Genomic DNA, 20,630 nt, shown 5'->3' with positions numbered 1-20,630 from the left:
TTATTTCTTTAAAATTTTTCTTAACTTTATTGAATTAATGGTTGAGATGAAAATTTACTTTTTGTAATTATATTTCAACTATTCAAAAGAATTGCGTCACATGCAATATTCCAGGTATTTCCCCTTATGCCAATCCTAGTTGAGGTGGTATTATGTTTTACTTTTTTTTTTTTTTTTTTTTGGTTGTGTGGGTCAAAATTAGTGTTATACCTACAGATATTGAAAAGAAAAACACAAAATTTGGAAGATGGCGGAGGGGAACGAAGTCCAAATTCCAAGGCTGAAACTGGGCAATCAAGGCCTTGAGGTAAATCTCAACGCCACTCCTTGAATACCCATTTCAATTTTTTTGTTTCTTTTTAAAGAAACTTCCATTTTGTATATATTCAAGTCACATTTCTTTGAAAACCCATCCACAGTAACTTAATACTCATTGACTATTAAGTTTGACTCTCAACCTCAAATCATGAATAGTTGGAAACCGATAATGGGTGTTGCAAAGTTACCCTTTGTGATCATAAGCTGTGAAGTGTTATCATTATGAAAATATGGTGGTGGGGAGTGGGGACAAAGTTAACTAGTGTGTTAGTTAGAGACAAGGAACAGTGCATCATAAATTTGAAACGATTTGTATGAAGCTGTTTAGTTTAGTCACATGCTATAAATTGAGAATAAGTTTGTAGAGAAGTGTTAAACTGTACCTATCTTGAGATGTTGCAGCAAAAATGATGTTTTCTATATTCATTTGACGCCCTTCAACGAGAAGTTACTACCACAGAAGGAATTGAAAGTCATCCCTAAGAAACACAATTCTATATTCAAGTCATAAGCAGTTAATGGCTTCGGTTTTGTAGTCATTTAACCACATACTTTTAACATTCCCCCTCACTTGTGAGTTGGGATTTTAAATGGGAGATAGAGTGGAGGAGACAAAGATCGAACTTAGGATATCATGCTTTAATACCATGCTAAATTACAGATAATCTCAAAAGTTTAAGCTATTAGGATATTGTAAATTTAATTATTTAACCACATACTTTTATGATTTAGTAGAAGATAATCTATAAGGTTTGGAACAATGAATAACTATTGTGGCCTGCAAGTTTAAACATGAATGAAAAAGCAAGAGTTTAGAGCAATTTGATTATACTAGTTATGATTGAATTATGTTTTGAGGTTATGATCCCTTGAGACTCTCGTAATTCAATGTTTTGAGGTTATGATGCCCTTGGAACTCTGTTATGACACTACACTAAAGCAGCCATTTGTATTACCTCATAACCAAGTCAACATGATGAACTAAACAGATTGAGCTGATTGTTAAACTTTAAGACAAATTTTAAGTCCACAGGGATCTGTTGTTTTCTTGTGTAGACATGAGATTTGTGTCAACACTACAGATGCCATATCTTAAAGAGTAGTTACTATTCTTTTGCCTAGTATGCTGAGAACATATATATGATACACATGCTCCAATTTGGTTGGGTGGGGATATTCTGAAGTTAAGTTTCATTTTAATATGTATCTGTTGGGTAATGATCTTACACTATATAATTGAGACTATGGTCATGGAGAGTTTCTGGAATTAACAAACTTATGCTCCTTTATCTTTTCCATTTTCAGCACTTAAGATTTGCATGTTTTAAAGTCCTTCAATCTTGTGCTTCATATGTTGTCATGTGGGAGGCTTTGGAGAAATTAAGGTTGATAGAAAGTATGGAGACTTTAAACCTTTGTAGTCCCATTTCTTTCTTCTGTCAAGAGTCCCAACATAAGGTTGAACCTGCATTAATAACCTATAACCATGAAATCCTCTGGTTAATCTTTCCCAATGTTCAAGATGCATAGGTTCTAAGGTTTTAAGGAATAGTTTTTGTACTAAAATATTTTGTTGCGCTCTGTTGGGGACATAACAACTTGGGGAGATTCTAGTTGGGGAGTTAATATAACATATAGAGACATCAATTGACCCAAAAGCTTAAGCCTATGAATTTGAGCCTAATAATGTCATATGAACCATTCACTCTTGTCATTATTATCCAATGTGGAAACTCACAACTTAACTAACCACAATACTCACGCATGAATATTCCCACACGCTCTATTATCATTCTATTACATTTATTCTTAACTTTTTATTTCTCATTTTTTTGTAATTCTGAACTCTTTTTCTCCCCCAGGTCTCAAAGTTGGGGTTTGGATGTATGTCCCTGACTGGAGCCTACAATTCTCCTCTCTCCGAGGAGGATGGAATCTCAATAATAAAGTATGCTTACAGTAAGGGAATCACTTTCTTTGATACATCTGATGCTTATGGACCCCATTCTAATGAAATTCTTATTGGAAAGGTAAAAGACACTAATTTTTACTTTTACTAGCTCAAGAAGTCAAATGTTTTTGTTCCTATCTGGTAGTAAATCTGAAGACGGTCACAGATGTGAAAATTTTGTTACTACTTTCTATATTATCTGTTAGTGAATTGATTAATAATCAAGGACCACATTGAAATTCTGTTCTATTTAACTGAATGAAGTTTATATCTTTCAGGCCTTGAAACAGTTGCCAAGAGAGAAAATTCAAATAGCCACCAAATTTGGCATCCAAAGATCAGGATTTCCTCAGATGCAAGTGAATGGTAGCCCTGAGTATGTTCGCTCAAGCTGTGAGGCTAGCTTACAGCGTCTTGATGTGCAATATATTGATCTGTATTATCAGCATCGGGTAGACACTAAAGTATCCATAGAAGAAACTGTAAGTGATTCTCTTGCTCTTTCAACTAGATGCCTGCAATGGGTGATTTTAAAATTCTTGCTTGCTTGTTTGTAATTTGAAATTATTAAATTCTCTGCAAATATGATTAAATACATCTTAATGGAATGTAGGTTGGTGAACTTAAGAAACTGGTAGATGAAGGAAAAGTCAAATATATTGGTCTATCTGAAGCCAGCCCAGACACGATAAGGAGGGCACATGCTGTGCATCCCATCACAGCTATACAAATGGAGTGGTCTCTTTGGAGTCGTGATATCGAGGAGGAGATAATTCCACTTTGCAGGTTTATTCAGTTCATAGATGATGTTTTTATAATTTTGGTCTCATGAGTGCTTCCGCATATAAGAAGATTACACATGTTCATCTGTTCTAGATGTGGAGTTAAATTTAGAGCTGCTTGTTCATTGCTCATTGTGTCTGTAAATTTTAGTTAAGGGGATAGATTCAATGAGTCCTAAGTATCTCTTTCTCTCTTTTTTTTTTCCCCTTAGGTTTCAAAGACCATTATCTTCTTTGAAAGACTGTTACTATAAGGATAATTTAATTGGGTTGTATCCATTTTGTGTAGCTTTGATTTCGTTATATGTAATTATCTTATACAAAAGCATGAGGATGTTGCCTTTGTTCATGTAGGGAGCTTGGCATTGGTATAGTTCCATACAGTCCTCTTGGCCGTGGTTTTTTCGCTGGCAAAGGAGTTGTGGAAAATTTGGATGCAAATAGCCGCCTGGTACATATTTCACCGATATTTTTTCTCATTTATTTGTGGACTATCAAATTTTCTGCACAATTCTTCAGGCAATAATAGTTTTCTTTTTGAGCAATGCATACTTCAAGTTTATTGAGTGAAAATTCCTACAAGGGCAAACACCTATTTTTAGTTCTTGCAGTTTACAAGAAGTTCCAATTTCATCCCTAATATTTGAAAATTTGCAAACAAATTACTGACATTTTAACATTTTGCTATTAAGCTTTTCTATCTGCCTCACAAATACAATAGATGACATGTCATGTTAAATAGCTGACCTGACATGACTTAGATGATGATTTGCCAATTGGAAGTCCACCTAGAATGATAGGAAGATGAGGTAGAATAGTAATAACCATTCACAGAAAAGTGAAAGAACAAAAAGGTCTGTATATGTTTCCAATTTCCAAATCATCACTAAGTCGTGCCACATCATCTGTTGGCATTAGTTATTACATGGTTGTGTCATGTCATCTACTCATTACCTCGCTCATCACTGACCCTCTCCACTCATTTCTGCTTGTCTCCTTCACCACCAAACAACCCCAACCACTCACCCAAAACGGGGGTGTTATCCACTTCAACCAATAATCTAGTAAACAACATGCAGGAATGTTCCCAACCCAAAAAGGAGTTAGTCAGGTAGCAGGTTCAGGTTGATACCAAACCCAAACTGACTCAACTTGTTGACCTCCCTAATGTTAGGGAGCAAATAGAACTTCTTGTAAGCTTCAGGAACCATTAGTTATTTTTCCTTCATTTTTCTATAAGTAAATAAATTGTATTGATGAGAAATTATACAAAAGTATTGAAGAAACAAATGGGTATTTTGTCAATATATCCATCTTTTTCTTCCCTCGATATCTTTTGTAAACTAAATCATCTCAAATATATCACAAAAGAAAATAGCAGAAGACTTAAAATAACATTAGTAGTAGTAAGAAAATATATATTAATTAAGGAGGTGACAAAGTGTGATTTTTATATTGGATAGAATAACGGAGAAGAAGAATACATATGACTGACTCCAATTAGTTGACACAGGACAAAACCAAAATGGATGCAGCAACAACTTAGGAGAGTCACGTATTGAATAACAAAAATACTCTTGACTTAAGGAAATTTAAATAAACTACTAATAACCTAATTCACTAATAAGACCTAAAATAAAATCCAATTGTCCAATAAAAGTACAATTGATTCAAAATTCATAGGACTAAATTAAAATAATCTATTCTTTGCACTTTCTGCATTATTACTTTGTTCAAAATCTAGCCAACCCCAAAAGTTTCAGAATTAAGGCTTTGTTGTTGTACTATAAGAACCATCTTATAGAAAGGATTTCAAGAATTTGTGCTTTCTCCTTAATAAAATAGTACTAACAACATTAAAAATTCTTCAAATGAAACTGACAACCAGCTTCTTTATTTTTATTATTTTTATTTTCTATAAGGCCTTGCACCCTCGGTTCCATGGAGAAAATTTGGACAAGAACAAGACCATTTATAGTCGAATAGAAAGACTTGCTAGAAAGCACCAATGCACTCCTGCTCAGCTAGCACTTGCATGGGTTTTCAAACAAGGAGATGACATTGCACCCATACCTGGTAATTGGCTTTCATTTTTTAGTTTTTTTCCTGATTAATTACTTGTCAAAAATGTGCTATGTATTTAAGTTTTCAAAACGAGAAAGAAAAGTGGCTGAAGGTTCTATTTCTTGTTATGTATTATTATCTTTTGTGTGCTTCAAATTGAAATTAACATGACTCCAAGTGTGCGCTTTTCCCCACTTAAGCTGAAACAAGTAGAATTTATATTTCCTGCATCTTATAGTGGACAAATTTGATATAGAAGTTAAGGAAATATATCAGAATTATCCCAATCTAAGTTACATAAGGATTTCCTGCCTCAAGTTTCAAAGTTTAGCATATAAATGGATAACAACCCACTCCATGGCTGAAAATTACATAGATATTGCCTGCTATAATGTCATAGCAGCCTTAGAAAAACTCAGAGATTTTAATTTCCTGTTAACTTATTCATAAACATAGTCCTAGCCTGTGGTCATAACTAAATCAGATTTTATTATGGGTTACGGTTTGTGATCACAATGTCTTGAAGGCATTGGCCATACGGCTGGCTGGTTACTGACTTTTGCAGTAGTGGTAGTTTGATTTTGAGGAATAATAAAATCATGAGTCAATTATGTGTTTTTAATATTAAAATTGCTAAAAAATATATGCAGGTATGCTAAATATAAAGGGAACTGTATTAAGAAAAAATCTAACGACATTAATCAAGGTTGAGCTGAGTTATTTACTTTTCATTGAAAGTGTTACATGAATGAAGATGATGAAGCAGAGTGAAATTTTATTATCCAGTGCACCCTTTTGTACCTCCCATGGGCAGGAAACTTCAAATTTGATAATTAAGAAGAGAGGACTGCTAGTTCCATACATTGTTTAAGGAAGATTGTGTGTATCTATCTTCTTTTCTCTTTCAGCAGGAAAGTTCACTAATATTCTCATTTTCAATCATATTTATTTAGTATAAACAGTTGCTTTTGTATCAGAGCCCTTTGGAACTGTTTGCTAGATTTTAAAAGTTGAGGCAAGTTGAGACTTTCACCTGCTATTTCTCAATGTTCATTTGCCTTGAACTTTAACAGGGACAACTAAGATCAAGAACTTGGATGACAATTTTGGCTCTTTGAACGTGAAACTTACAGAAGATGACCTGAAGGAGATAACTGATGCTGTACCAATTGAAGAAGTAGCTGGTGGTAGAAGCTATCAAAGCATGGATCATTTTCTATGGAAGTTTGCTAACACTCCTCCACAAAACTAATTCTCTATTTCACTTTCATGGATATTGTCCATTTCGCTTGAATAATGCTTTGTTTTTGTGAAATGTATGGCTAGATTTATGTTAAAAACTAGCTATGTCATTCACACCACAAAATTAGCAACACTATTTTGTAAACTTTTTGAGAATGATAACTGTGTGCACCCAAAAGAAGCTGTTGGGCCCAACTTCTATCTGGGCTCACAATCTATTTATATTGTGGGCTTTGGATTTCTTACTATGGGTGATTCTATACCCGACAATCCAAATACCCTTGTTCTCTGTACCATCAGAATTTCTCTCCCTTTCCTTCCCAGAATGGTCACCCTCTTTTCTCAGTGTTTTCTCTCAGAATTGCCAACCCCCTCTCTCGAATTCCCATCTCTTATTTATAACCCAAGGCTAGTGGAAGGGTTATGATTGTTTTCATGGTGAATGGGAAGCGAGGTCCAATGCTATTACTTTTGAGTGGATGGTTTAGTTGTGAGTGGAAGGTGGTGAGAGTGGCATTGGAACTGGTTCCACCGTTAGAGGGACTGCCCGACAGCGGTACTCCTTAGGCTTTGCAGAGCTCCCTGGGACTCATCTCCTCGGGAAATGCCCTCCTCGACCAAGTAGGATCTCACCTTTGCGGTTCATGTCATAATTGGCTTTGTAGCGGTTCTCGGATTTTGGTTGGGTGACGAGGACCACCTGGACCATCTTCGTGGACTCGATAGAGTGTGTGTTCGAGCATGATACTTTAGGACTTGAGGCCCAACGAGTTTTGGGCCTTGTACACGTGGCATTATTGTGATAGGTTTCGTGGGTATTGGGCCTACAGAGGAGTAACGTCCCGTACAATAACCAATGTGGTTGCTTTATGTCATGTTCTATTGAATATATATTTGTTACTCATTTTGTTTTAGGGTAAATTACTTGCTAGACCATATTCTTTAGGAGCGATTACAAATTAAATCTTGAAGTTTAAGACTTTCAATTTTTATTTTATTTTTAAGATTGTTACAAATTAAACATTATAATTTTGCTAGTTTCAAATTGAACCCTGAACTTTTAAAATCATATCATTTTAAATATTGAACTTTTTAGGTTTGATTAAGGGGTTTAAGTTGATATGATTTTAAAAGTGCAGGGTTAAATATTTGAAACTGATGAAACTATATGGTAATGATATGATTTTAAAAGTTCAGGTTCAATTTGAAATTAATGAGACTATAAGATTTAATTTGTAATAGTCATAAATTTCAAATTACAATATTAAACCACCTCTAAATATAGGGTTTTAAATGTAATTTGACTTTTTTTTTATTTAGATTTTATTCTAGTTTGTTCCTCTCTCTCACACACGCACGCACATATAGCATCCTTGTCAAATGTTGTCACATACATTAGTGATAGTACAGAATTAGATGATTGTATTATCGACATAAAGTAACATTGCGTGGTACTGTGGTCAATGCATCTAATAAATAACATTGCGTCATATTAATTGATAAAGTAACCAAGATGTCTTAAAAGGATGCTGAATTTTGTAAACCATGTTAGATCTTTGCAAAATACGTGAAGTATACACTTTATAGAAGAATGAGGCAAGCCCAGAGGATGCATCATCTTAACCTTTTTTTGAGTTAATTTTTTGTTGAGAAAGACATTCTTCATGTCCATCTGAAGAAATTGTCAATCTTTAGAGGCAATGACTACAATGATAATGCAAACTGAGGAGAGGTATACAAAAGGGCCAAATGTCTCCTAGGTAGTCAATGGTGTGCTCTTGTGTGAACCTGCTAGCTACAACGTCGTCTGGTTGCGCTCAATAGAACCATCAAATGACAACATGATGGGAGACTCTGACTCATTTCGTGGTGGGATTGTAGCATCGATATGATGATAACCCTTTTGTTTAAGACCATAACCTAGAAAGTAAAACAGTTGAGAGTGCATTTGTCATTAGTGTGCTCACTTGGTTAAAAGAGAATGAAGCATACACCTGAAATCTTGAAGGTGAAGGTATACAATTGATGGTAGAATGAATGGTAATGAGAGATGTTTCTCCTTTAAAGGAGTTAGGAACAGAAGCTGGGAGGATGAATATAGCATAATCTTGAAATAGTGAAGCTTTTGCTTGGCTAGACTCTTAAATTGAGATGTGTTGGGGCAAAATGTGAGAAGAAATGTCATATAGTAATGTGACCTTTCTACCCCATAGTAGGAATAAGTGATGGACCGAACAGATCAAAACGAATGAGGTAAAAAAGAGCAAAAGAAAAGACTCACTTGTATTAAATGGTAATGCATGTTTTTTGTGTTGTTTACATAAAATACAATCAATTGATTTAGAGTTGATTCGACCTAACAAAACCCTATAGCTACTAAAGACTAATGGTCCATTTGGATTGAGGGGGAGGGAGGGGGAGTAGAGTAGAGTAAAGTAAAATTGGTCCAAAATTAGCATATTTTCAGTCAACTCTATTCTACTCTTCTTCACTCCCTCACCCTTCTCCCTCAATTGAAATAGCCCCTAAATAGTATGCAAGGAAACATTATTATCGAGATGCAAGTGCAATAGAGTAGAAGTGTGCAAGTAGGGCAAAAGTCTCCTCAAAGTCAAGTCATATTCTTGAGAACTGTTTAGCAACAAGGTGTTCCTAGTAGCACTTAATAGAATCATCAGAGAGAATCTTCATCTTATACACCCACTTGCATCCTACAACAAGCGTTCTTAGAAAAACAAGAAAGGGTGAGGCTTGTGTCCAGTGGCCAATTCCACTGAACATGTTGAGATGTGGACATGTGTCCAGTTTTGGACATGTGTCTGTATCCTAGCATGTCCAGTAGAACTGGCCACTAGACACAAGCCCAACCCAAAAAGAAAAAAAGAAAAGAAAAAATCTACTTGATTGAGATCCCAAGATTTGACAAGTTTGTGATTACAAAATAATGCCTACAAACCAAGAAATGTTCTATGAATCTAAACACAAAAAGGACGAATTAATATTCCACACTAAAATGTTAATGAAGAAAATTTAATAAAAGTAGTCATTTAAATAACAAAGCTGCAAATGCTCACTACTTGTAGTATGATGCCTAGATTTTTTATTTTTTATTTTTTATATTTTATTTAACAAAGCTACTAAAAAAGCATATGCATTAGTCATGATGGCCATGAGTAGATACACTCACTTTAAGATTGGTTTGTATTATGAAAAACATTTTTTTGGGAAAACAAACTTGTTTTTTTGTGTTTGGTTGTGATTCTAAAAATAAGTTAGAAAACATTTTTTGGTTGTCTGGGTTGCAGATAAATCATAAATATTTCTTGTCATTCCAAATGATTCTATGAACAAAAAGGAAAAATTCCACATAAGTTTCATATTTGGGCTATTTTATAAGGCTTAAATTGGAAACACAATACAAAGTTGGAAATTACACAAAAAAATTAAACTTGTATGAAGATAATTTTACATATTTTCCAGTGTTTTGTAGTATAAAAAAAAAATGAGACAATGGAAAAAGTATGACATATTTTTAAAGATTGTTTTCTACTAAATTTGTTGGATAAACAACTCTATCTCACAACAAGCTAAATAAGAAAAGTTAGAAGATTGTTTTTCAACTCACTTAAAGTTCCAACCAAACATAAGAAAACGAGATAGTTTTCTAAAAAATATTTTTTAGAAAATGACTAATTTTCTAGAAAACATTATCACCAAAACAAATAGAAAGCATAAAAACAATTGGTTTGAGTTTCATTATTAGTCACTTAATCGTGCTGGGAATTTGTTCATAATAAGTAGATCAAGAACATGTACTAAAATGTATCAAATATATATCAACGGTGTGCTGTATTAGCATATAAGATTCAAATTGCAGTCAAATCACCAGCCACCAGTGGTCTAATCTCTAATGATAGAATAGTGCCATTAGTGGCATGACATAATCAATGACGAAGAGAGGTTGGCAAGTAGAAACCATATATGTCCCAAAACCTTTTCAATCTACTAGGGAAAAATGAGAACATGAACATATTGATGACATAATCGATGATGAAACAAAGGCAGCAATCCAGGGAGCGCAGTAGGTGGCGGAATCATTAGGGATTCTAACAGAGCATGGATAAGAGGTTTTGCCCGGAACATTGGAGCTGCTACTTGTTCTTTGAATGTCTCATGTGATTGTTGAGCTAAATGCTGAAATGGTAGTGTCCTTTTTGTCATCCTCTTCAAAAATTTACCCTAGGTTGTGGGCTTTGGTTAATAGCCGCACGTTGCTGTTGCGGAGCTTACCTAATGCCCAAGTCCATCATGCGTTTAGACTCTAGAGAAGGAGAAAATCCATTATGTTTTGGAAACATGCATCCTCTCCCTCACATGAGAGTGGGGTCTACCCTCATGTGAGAAAGAAGATGCATGTTTTCGAAACACAGTATACTCTCTCCTAGAGAAGCTAACAGAAGTGCTGATACTTTGGCTAGCTTAGAGCAGACTCAAGATGAGAATTTTGATATTTTTTTTTCTTCAGACTTTATTAGGGGTATTTTTGTAATGGATAATTCGGCGGTATCTAGTATCCGTCTTGTTTGGCATTTTAATGCATCATTATTTACCCTCCCCCCTCCTCCAAAAAAATAAAAGAACAAAGGCCGCAATAACTTTGTCTCAAATGCATGATTAGCGGTCTGATTTTTAATGTTTAGACTAGAGCGTGCCAATATTTTGACACAACTCACGAACACAACATATTCTTTTAAAGATTTTTTAAAAATGTTTTTTAAGAATCTATGTTTTGAAGTTAATATTTAGTGTAATTGAGCTTGTATCAAAGCACAATTAATAAATGATTTAACTTCGTGTTGACATGCATAGGTCACAATCAACCCAAAATGATTTGGTTTATTATTTATGTCGGGATGGATGACCCACTTTGTACCCCTACGATTTTTCTTAAGGGAAAAATAAAAATGAACTCCTCCTAGCCATCAGTGATGACGTTTTCGAGTTTTGTTTCAAGACATCTGTCCAGATACTTTTATTTGCCTATCGGCCTTACCGACACTGGAAAAGTAAAAATGAACTACTAGTCTTAGGTAGTAGTAGGTACTTATCCATGCCTGTCGTTAGAATTCTTTGAACTTGCCATCAGTGATTACGTTTTCAGTTTTGTTTCAAAACATCCAGTAGTCTCTAGCTCTTTACCTCTCTACTAGTACTACTATATATATATATATATATATCTGAGATTTAATGATAACTGAACAGGGAAATTATCCTAGAAAGAAACAGATTTAAGACATTGAAAATAATCTTGAAAAGAAAAACACACAATTTGAATGATGGCAGTACGGAACAAACTCCAAATTCCATTGGTGAAACTGGGCAACCAAGGCCTTGAGGTAAATACCAATGGCATTCCTTGAATACCCATTTCAATTTTTTTTTTCAAGAAACTTCCCATTTTATATATGTTCAACTCATATTTCTTTGAAAACCTATATGCATAATTTGATCTATTTGAGTTTTTAAAGTCACAAGAATCCATCTACTGTAACTCAGTATCATTAACTTGTAGGTTTTTTTTTTAAAAGTGAATTGACTATTAGTTTCAGTCTTAAATCATGCATATCTTTTTGCGTCGGAAAATCAATAAATCATGCATATCCATTATCTATATAATATTATTTTATTATTATTATTATATATATTAAAGCAAAAGATCTTCTCAAAAAAATAAAATATATATTAAAACAATGACAAGTAGCTTCTACCAAAAGTTACTAGGGTCAAGTTGCTGCCCACCATAATCTTTTCAAGAAAGCAAATTTAATTATACTTTAATCACCTTTAATTCTGCAATGTACTTTTAGTCTAACCTATCAATAGTACGTAGCCATAATCGAATAAAATAAAGTATTTTACTTATGTTGATTATGATTTATTAATAAAAAATGTAAATATCATATGAACTGCATGGCTAAAATCCTACATCAAATAGCATATTTTTTGCCTTTATGATTCATTTCAGCAGCAACATAGTCGTACAGGTTCCAGAGCTACTTCTCTTAATACATAATATAGATGAGATGTCGTTTGGTAAAGAACCAAACGAGAAAGAAAAATAATATAGATCAAATTTCCCAGTTATAGTATTATTCTAGCATTTCATACAGAGTGTTCTACTTTAATGTGGACCTTTTAATCTCAACCTAATCTTAATTACGTCAAATAAAATAAAATGAACGCATGTGCAATAAATTTAGAAGTAATATTTTTTTTTTGGGGGTAAAATTCTATCGCTTTAGAATCCATTATTCTGTTGGAACTAGGAATCTTAAGCAGCTGGAAACATAAGTGCAACATTGGTTTAGACATATGGACCCCCCCCCAAAAAAAAAAAAAAAACTTTTAGCAAATATTTGTTTCATAAGCAGTTAATGGCTGCAGTTATGTAGGTTCTTTTTAATTGGATCAACCTCAGAGAGAAGAGGTATGATTTAATAGGAAAGAATCTATAAGCTTTGACATAATGAGAAGCTACTCTTGGCAGCAAGCTTACTTGGGAATGAAAAAGCTAGAGTTTAGATCAATTTAAAAACTTATAATTGAATTGTGACTTAAGGTTATGGTGCCCTTAAGAGACTGTTACAATAGCAAAGCTGCCATTTGTGTACCCCCATAACCAAGCTCAACATGATGAACTAAACAGATTTGGCATAGTGAGAATCCTCTTTTGGTGATAAAGAAAGACGAGTTTTGAGCGATTTGGTTATAGTTATAATTGAATTGTATTTTGAGGTTATGATGCCCTTAAAACTCTGTTATGACACCAATGCAGCCAAGTGTATACCTGAGAACCAAGCTCAACATGATGGAATAAACAGATTGAGGTGATTGTCAAATTGTTAAGGTAAAGTTGAAGTCCGAAGAGATTTGCAATTATCTTGTGAAGACAGGAGTATGACAGATGCTGTCTGTTGAAGAGTAATTAGAATTCTCTTGCCTAGTATATACTAAGAAAATTTTTCCATATATTTGAATCCGATGCACATACACCAATTTGATGGATTTTGGAGGACAAGGGGGGATGTTGAGTTTAAAATTTTAAATGTCATTTGTATATTCATATATTGGGTAATCATCTATACTATATAATAGAGACTACGACGAGATTCTGGAATCAACAAAACCCTGCTCCTTAATCTTTTCTGTTTTTGGAAATTAATAATGTATGTACTGAAGTCCTTCAAATCTTATGTGCTTCATATGTTGTCATGTGGGAGGCTTCAGAGAAATTAAAATTGATAGAAAGGCTGGAGACTTCAGACCTTATATAGTCCTGTTTCTTTCTTCCTTCAAGACTCTCAGCATAAGGTTGGACCTTCAGTAATAACCTATAACCATGAAAGTTTAGTAATAGATTTAACTAAAAATATAAATCCTTCAAATCTTTATTTAAAATCTTGCAGTTGATCTTTCTCACTGTTCAAGATGCACAAGATCTATAGGTTTTAAGAAATGGTTTTCTCTATAATTTTTTGTTCATTTCTCTGTAATCTTTGACTCATTGTTTTCCACAGGTCTCAAAGTTAGGGTTTGGATGTATGACCCTGAGTGGAATGTACAATTCCCCACTCCCTGAGGAGGATGGAATAGCAGTAATAAAGTATGCTTTCAGTAAGGGAATCACTTTCTTTGATACATCAGACTTTTATGGACCCCATACTAATGAAATTCTTCTTGGAAAGGTAAATGACACCAATTTTAATTTTACTAGCTCCAAAGTCAAATGGCTTTTTTCCTATCTGGTAGTAAATCTAAAGATGGTCACTGATATGGAAATGTCTTTGTCATATTATTTTCTATAAGTTCTGTTGTTAGTGAACTGATTACCAATCTGGACCATGTAAAAACTCTGTTATATCAACTAAGAGAAGTTTATATTTTTCAGGCCTTGAAGCAGTTGCCAAGAGAGAAAATTCAAATAGCCACCAAATTTGGTGTCAAAAAAATTGGATTTCCTCAGATGGAAGTGAACGGTAGCCCTGAGTATGTTCGCTCATCCTGCGAGGCTAGCTTGAAGCGTCTTGATGTGCAATACATTGATCTGTATTATCAGCATCGGGTAGACACAAAAGTACCCATAGAAGAAACTGTAAGTCATTCTCTTGCCCTTTCAACCACATGACAGCAATGGTTGGCCTTTTTGAATTATTTCTTGTTTTTAACTTGAAATTGTCAAATTCTTTGCAAGTCTAATTTGCAGAGAATTTTAGAAAAGATTATTTCATTGTAGTTATGGTGAGATCTTGGTGGCAAATTTGATTAGATACATCTTATTGGAATGTAGGTTGGTGAACTTAAGAAACTGGTAGAAGAGGGAAAGGTCAAGTACATTGGTCTATCTGATGCCAGCCCAGACACAATAAGGAGGGCACATGCTGTGCATCCCATCACAGCTTTACAAACGGAGTGGTCTCTCTGGAGTCGTGAGATTGAAGATGAGATAATTCCACTTTGCAGGTTTATTCAGTTCAAAGATGATGTTTTTCCATAAATTTTGGTGTCTTGAATGCTTCCATGTATCCTAAATCTCTCTCCCTTTTTCTTTTCTTTTTTTTCATTCTTGCGTTTGCAACACTACTGTTCTTTTTGAATGACTGCTGCAACAAAAAAAAAATCATCCATTTGGTGTAGATTTGATTTCAATATAATTTAATTATCTTATCCAGAAGCATGAGTATGCTCTCTTGAATTTTAATGTTTTTGTACATGTAGGGAGCTTGGCATTGGAATAGTTCCATACAGTCCTCTTGGTCGTGGTTTTTTAGCTGGCAAAGGAGTTGTGGAAAATTTGGCTGCAAATAGCTTATTGGTACATATTTCACCAGTATTTTGTGTCATTCATTTGTAAGATACAAAGATTTTTCAGGAAACAATGATATTTTTCTTTGAGCAACGATTCATCAAGTTCATTGAATAAAACAGTACCTATTTTAGTCCTTGCAGTTTACAAGAAGTTCCAATTTCATCTATAACATTTGAAAAATTGCAACCAAGTCAAATTTTGAAAATTTAGCTATCAAGCTTTTCAATTTGCCACATTATATTCCATTTAATATTTATTCTGTTTGTGCTTTAAAAGAGTTACACAGTGTAACATCTACTATTGAATTTTTTTCTTAAAAACAGACATCAATTAAGAATGTGACAGAGATTTTGGATATGACAGAATATCAAAGAAGAATACACAGACAATCGCAATTAGTTTGTTGAAAATCCATAGCCAACTTCAAAGTTTTGGGGTTAAGCCTTTGTTGTCAGATTTTTAGAACCATCTACATAAGGATTTCAAGATTTTGGCCTCTCTCCTTAATATTATTAACAATAGTAATAATAACAATAAAGATGCTTTAACTAAACTGACAGCTGGCTCTTTTGTTTAAGGACATGCACCCTCGGTTCCAGGGAGAAAATTTGGACAAGAACAAGGCCATTTTTAGTCGAATAGAAGGACTTGCAAGAAAGTACCAATGCACTCCTGCTCAGCTTGCACTTGCATGGGTTCTCCAACAAGGAGATGACATTGTACCCATACCTGGTAATTGCCTTTCTTAATCTTTTCTTTTTCCCTGATTAATTGCATCGGTGTAAATGAGCCGTATATTTAAGTTTTCCTCATCTCATCAAAAATATTGAAATTTTCCTCACAAAAAAGAGACAAAACAAGTGGCTGAAGTTCTACTCAATGTTATTAAAACTATTTTCTTTTTTGTGCTACAAATTAAAATTAATTTGATTTTAATTATGTGATGCTCTTCTCCCTATTAAGCTGCGACATGTAGAATGAAGAACACCCGAATCTTATAGAGACCAAACATCAAATTAGTCATCAAGGGAAAATGTCAAAAGTATTCGGATCCAATTTCCATAAGGAGTTCCTGCCTCAAGTTTCAAAGTTTGTCATATAAATAAACAACCCATTTCATGGCTGGAAATTACATAGATAATGCCTCCTATAATGTCATAACAGCCTTAGAAAAACTCAGATTTTAGTTAGTGTTACATATTCATAAACAAAGTGTTAGGTTGCAGTCATAACTAAATAAGAGCTTAGTTTGGGTTCATGTTTGTGGCATAATTTTTGAAAGAGTGGTAGTTTGGTTTCGTGGAATTTGAAAATCAATGTTCACTAATGTGCTCATGTTCTCTCATAGTATCTATGTAGTATAAAAATTTTCTTTTGATTTAAGTTCACTTTGGAACTGTTTTGCCAGATTTCATTGTCCAATGTGCCAAATCTCGTATATTTTTCATTCATTTTCCTTGAACTTTTGCAGGGACTACAAAGATCAAGAACCTGGAGAATAATATTGGCTCTTTGACGGTAAAACTTACAGAAGAAGAGCTCAAAGAGATATCTGATGCTGTACCAATGGAAGAGGTAGCTGGCAGTATAAGCTTTCAAAACATGGATCATTTTCACTGGAAGTTTGCCAACACTCCTCCAAAAAATTAATTCTCTATTTACACATGGATGATGTCCATTCCACTTAAATAATGCTATGTTTTGGTGAAATGAATGGCCAGATTTATATTAAATAACTAGTTATGTCATTCACACTGCAAAATTAGCAACATTATTATGTAAACCTTTTTGAGAATGGCACCAATGTACTTTGGCAGTTTGTTCATCAGTTTTCGTTTTTAGAATTTTTTTGGAGTTCGTTCTTTAATTTTTATTTATTAATTAATCTTGTCACATAAGGCTTCTTTGCTGTTATTATAATAATTTTTTCCAATGTGTTATAACTGTTAGCAAAACAGTTAGAAATTTTTTTCCAAAGCTCACAAATGTTTTAAATATCATATCAAGAGGTACAATGTTTGGCCATTAAAGGTAGACACCCCCCCCGGGGGGGTTTTGCATGATCTTTTATGATACTCACTTGAGCGAACTATGCAAAATCTCAAGTCAAATCACCCCTCACTTGCCTGATATCTCAACTGAGCAAACTTCAGACATAAAGCCACAGAAAGACTCACCTCTCATCTCCATCAACCCAATTCTTGCCTGACACTTGTGTTGACCCTAATTTCATGCAACTTCAATGATCTTGTTTTTTCACTTGATTAATTTTTATTTCCAATTTTTTTTTTTTACTCTAACTATACTAAAGAGATTATAACACTTTCTCACTTTCTTTCAAAGTGGGATTACAAGCCAGATCCCACTAGACAAACTACGTAATTACCTAAGGCCTAAGTGCAAGAAGATCCCCAAGCCTTAACCAATTGAGCCTCAAGTACTAGTCAATGGATAAAAATAAATTTTTTATCAAATAAAAAACAGAAAAAGTAAAAAAGAAAACACTAAAACTATTATAAATTTTACTACATAAAGCATAGAAATTAATGTGGCAAAAAATGAGATTTGTGAACTTCAATAATCTAATAAATGCATATTTGAATTGTTTTATTATTATTTGTGACAAATCAATTTATAAGTTTTATGTAATCAAATTTGTAATATATCTTCCTCTCAAGAATAAAAAAAAATTATAAAGTCCCTTATATCACTCAATAGAAAAAATTTCTCTTCATAAGTGTGCTCATGGCTCGTTTCTGCCACAAACATAAACAAAAAATCTCTATCATTAAAGTAGAACTTTTGCTTTGATAAAACCTAAAGAAGTAGTACTTGGAAACAGCTACTCCTTTTTATTTTCTTAAAATTAAATTTTACCTTCTAAATTTGCTGGTTGCTATATGTTTATCAACAAAAAATTAAGTTTCGTGTAAAAGGAAACATAAAAAAAAATACAACTAATTACTACAAAATAAAATTATAATAAAAATGTATGTAATTTCACTGAAAAATTCAATCATAATTTTCTTGAATTTGGTTGATTAACCCAGTACATAGCTTTTCTTTTAGTTGTATTGTGTTCTTTTATCCAATTTATTTAGTAATCCACAAACAGCATGTCACTAATCCAAAGAAATCCTAGTTTGAGATAGAGAGATGAGATTTTTTTTTCCTTAAATATTTGCTGTTCATCAAAAAGAGAAAGAGAGATGAGATGGGCATTGCATGAAATTATTGAAATGTCACGGGTGGATAAGATTTCAATGAGATCTAGGTAAGGCGGGTGAACCCAAATAGGTCCAACACATCTTTTTAAACTGGCCTAAACTCAGCCCAATTTATTTAAAACCACCTAGCCCAGTTTATTTCTCTAACAAGCCCAAGGCCAGCCTCACTCAAATCTAAGTCCAATCATCTACACAGCAAAGCCCGTCAAAATTCTTAAGCCCAACTCAGTTACACACTTACACTGAGTCAATAACCTAAACCCAAGCCCAACTCCCAACTTTACATATTTACACTGACAACCCCTAAACAACTACACGAACAACCCCTAACTATAGACAATTACATAAACCAATACATTACAATGGCTACATAAATCCCCCATAAATTTATACATTTACAATACCCCCTCTCCATATCTTATCGAAATAGCTTGAATACCCTCAAAACACCCAAAGTACCAAAATGCCCCCCAAGAACACACATAGATCACTAAAATACACCCCAAATACTCTTGGAAGCGGGAACATCCAAATGACCCCAAACTTCTAGCAATTGACCAAAAAATCCCCCAAGATCCTAGGAAATATTGTAGGGGCCCAGGTAGCTTCCATGAGTCCAATCAAAGGCACAAAACTTGACTTGGAGTATCCTACTCTTCAATACTATAGTAGCATGATATTTCTTTGTAACTGATCCCATCACACCTTACCATACTTAGGATGGGTTTGGGGCACTGCGTTTCAGCTCTTTTTTTTTTTTTTGTTGGACGTGCACCTGTCACTGTTCATTGGCCATGAACAGTAATTTTAGGTCAATGAACATTGATTTTAGGCGTGAATAGTATTTTTTACACATCAAAAAATTATTTTGCTACAATATTTTTCAGTTTTTAGTTTGCATCCAAACGGACCCTAAGAATATGTTCATAAAAAAAAAAAAAGCTAATATATGAAAAGTTACCTCTTTTTTTTTTTTTTTTTTTTTTCCCAACTTCCAAAGGTGAGTTTCATACAGTAGAGCAAAAGTTTACTTCAACAAATCTCTACCAAATATCTCAACCTAATATCACAGAGAGTATCATTTATCTTATGTGGAAAGTAGTCATATTTACTGTTTAGAACTATAGCGCCAATAAAATGGTCTATTCTCATTTTCGAGCAAATGAGAAAGGATTCTAATCCTATGGAATACTCTATTATCTACCAACTAATCACCACACCAATATCTGTAGATCAATTAATAGGTTGGTGCAGTGCACAAATTTTGGTAATTAATTATATTATTTATTTTACGTAGTTGTTTAAGTTTACTTAAGTGCCTGATTCTACATATACTCAGGCACGAAGCTAATACTTGGAGTTAGAGGGGTAGTTCTGTTGCTAGTCATGTGTGGCAGCTTTGATCTTCGGCTCTGCTATTTCTTAACCGCAAAGGTTTTTTTTTAATGCATATGTACGCTGCTATTGCCATATGGATTTTGTAAGTGCACAATTGCGCATGGACCCGAAAACACACGTGGGCTCAGGCCCAATGAATCTTAAACAATGAAATTTGTAGAGTGTGGGCTCGCAATCTAGTTTAGTGATATTTGAAACTCGATGAACAGGCTAAAATATTACAGTGTTTGCAAATAAAAGACAAATGGGGCAAAATAAACCTCCTCGGACGTAAGCCGAGGACAAATTATATATTATTTCTCTTTTTTCCCTCAAAGGTCACAGTTCTTAATATTTGTCTCCCCTTTTCTTTGCCTTCTTTCCTTCTTAAATACTTCTTCTTCTTCCCTCTTTATTCACGTGTCACACAAATCACCCTATTAGACACCTGTCCCATCCACCACCCTCTGGAAGTCTTTAAATTATAGCAAGAAGGCTGACTTCTACTATTTAAGGGTCACTTCCCAATTAATGCGGCCAGGGAGGTAGGTGCAGGGTCTTTAATGTGGAGGTAGCAGCCTTTTTCTAAGATATTTCCCTCACACCGTTACGTCTGGAGGGTGCTTAAATCCCCCTCTTAACCAACGGTTTTTTCGGAACTCTGCCTTGATCTTTTTGGCGAATCCCAGGGTCATCGTGGGTCTGTCCGAGGAGCTATTCGTCCTCGGATGAATCCTCGGACTCTCGACTCATGGGCCGAGCTACAGTTCTAAGAGGCTTTTAGTCTAAAACAAACTAGCGCC

At 34.1% G+C, this 20,630-nt stretch overlaps 2 protein-coding genes across 2 annotated transcripts; both read left to right on the top strand.

Moving 5' to 3' along the window:
* Positions 1–160: 160 nt before the first annotated feature.
* LOC142629377 (putative aldo-keto reductase 1) lies at positions 161–6,650 on the top strand. The gene is made up of 7 exons (XM_075803356.1): positions 161–307; positions 2,181–2,348; positions 2,548–2,751; positions 2,883–3,055; positions 3,406–3,502; positions 4,974–5,127; positions 6,189–6,650. The coding sequence occupies exons 1-7, from the start codon at positions 248–250 to the stop codon at positions 6,365–6,367; spliced, it is 1,035 nt and encodes a 344-aa protein (XP_075659471.1). The 5' UTR covers positions 161–247; the 3' UTR covers positions 6,368–6,650.
* Positions 6,651–11,611: 4,961 nt separating this feature from the next.
* LOC142627324 (putative aldo-keto reductase 1) lies at positions 11,612–17,051 on the top strand. The gene is made up of 7 exons (XM_075801165.1): positions 11,612–11,753; positions 13,935–14,102; positions 14,306–14,509; positions 14,705–14,877; positions 15,133–15,229; positions 15,802–15,955; positions 16,695–17,051. The coding sequence occupies exons 1-7, from the start codon at positions 11,691–11,693 to the stop codon at positions 16,871–16,873; spliced, it is 1,038 nt and encodes a 345-aa protein (XP_075657280.1). The 5' UTR covers positions 11,612–11,690; the 3' UTR covers positions 16,874–17,051.
* Positions 17,052–20,630: the final 3,579 nt, after the last annotated feature.

Source organism: Castanea sativa, chromosome 3, assembly GCF_040712315.1.
Source record: "Castanea sativa cultivar Marrone di Chiusa Pesio chromosome 3, ASM4071231v1".
Taxonomy (NCBI): Eukaryota; Viridiplantae; Streptophyta; class Magnoliopsida; order Fagales; family Fagaceae; genus Castanea; species Castanea sativa.
Note: the sequence above shows the minus strand (reverse complement) of the source record. Positions and strands in the feature narration are given on the sequence as shown.

Bases quoted from the DNA above. Each gene is read 5' to 3' on its own strand.
- LOC142629377 (XM_075803356.1), top strand. From the start codon at position 248: ATGGCGGAGGGGAACGAAGTCCAAATTCCAAGGCTGAAACTGGGCAAT. The intron at 2,349-2,547 runs GTAAAAGACACT...TATATCTTTCAG, and splicing joins ATGAAATTCTTATTGGAAAG to GCCTTGAAACAGTTGCCAAG. The intron at 2,752-2,882 runs GTAAGTGATTCT...AATGGAATGTAG, and splicing joins AAGTATCCATAGAAGAAACT to GTTGGTGAACTTAAGAAACT.
- LOC142627324 (XM_075801165.1), top strand. From the start codon at position 11,691: ATGATGGCAGTACGGAACAAACTCCAAATTCCATTGGTGAAACTGGGC. The intron at 14,103-14,305 runs GTAAATGACACC...TATATTTTTCAG, and splicing joins ATGAAATTCTTCTTGGAAAG to GCCTTGAAGCAGTTGCCAAG. The intron at 15,956-16,694 runs GTAATTGCCTTT...GAACTTTTGCAG, and splicing joins TGACATTGTACCCATACCTG to GGACTACAAAGATCAAGAAC.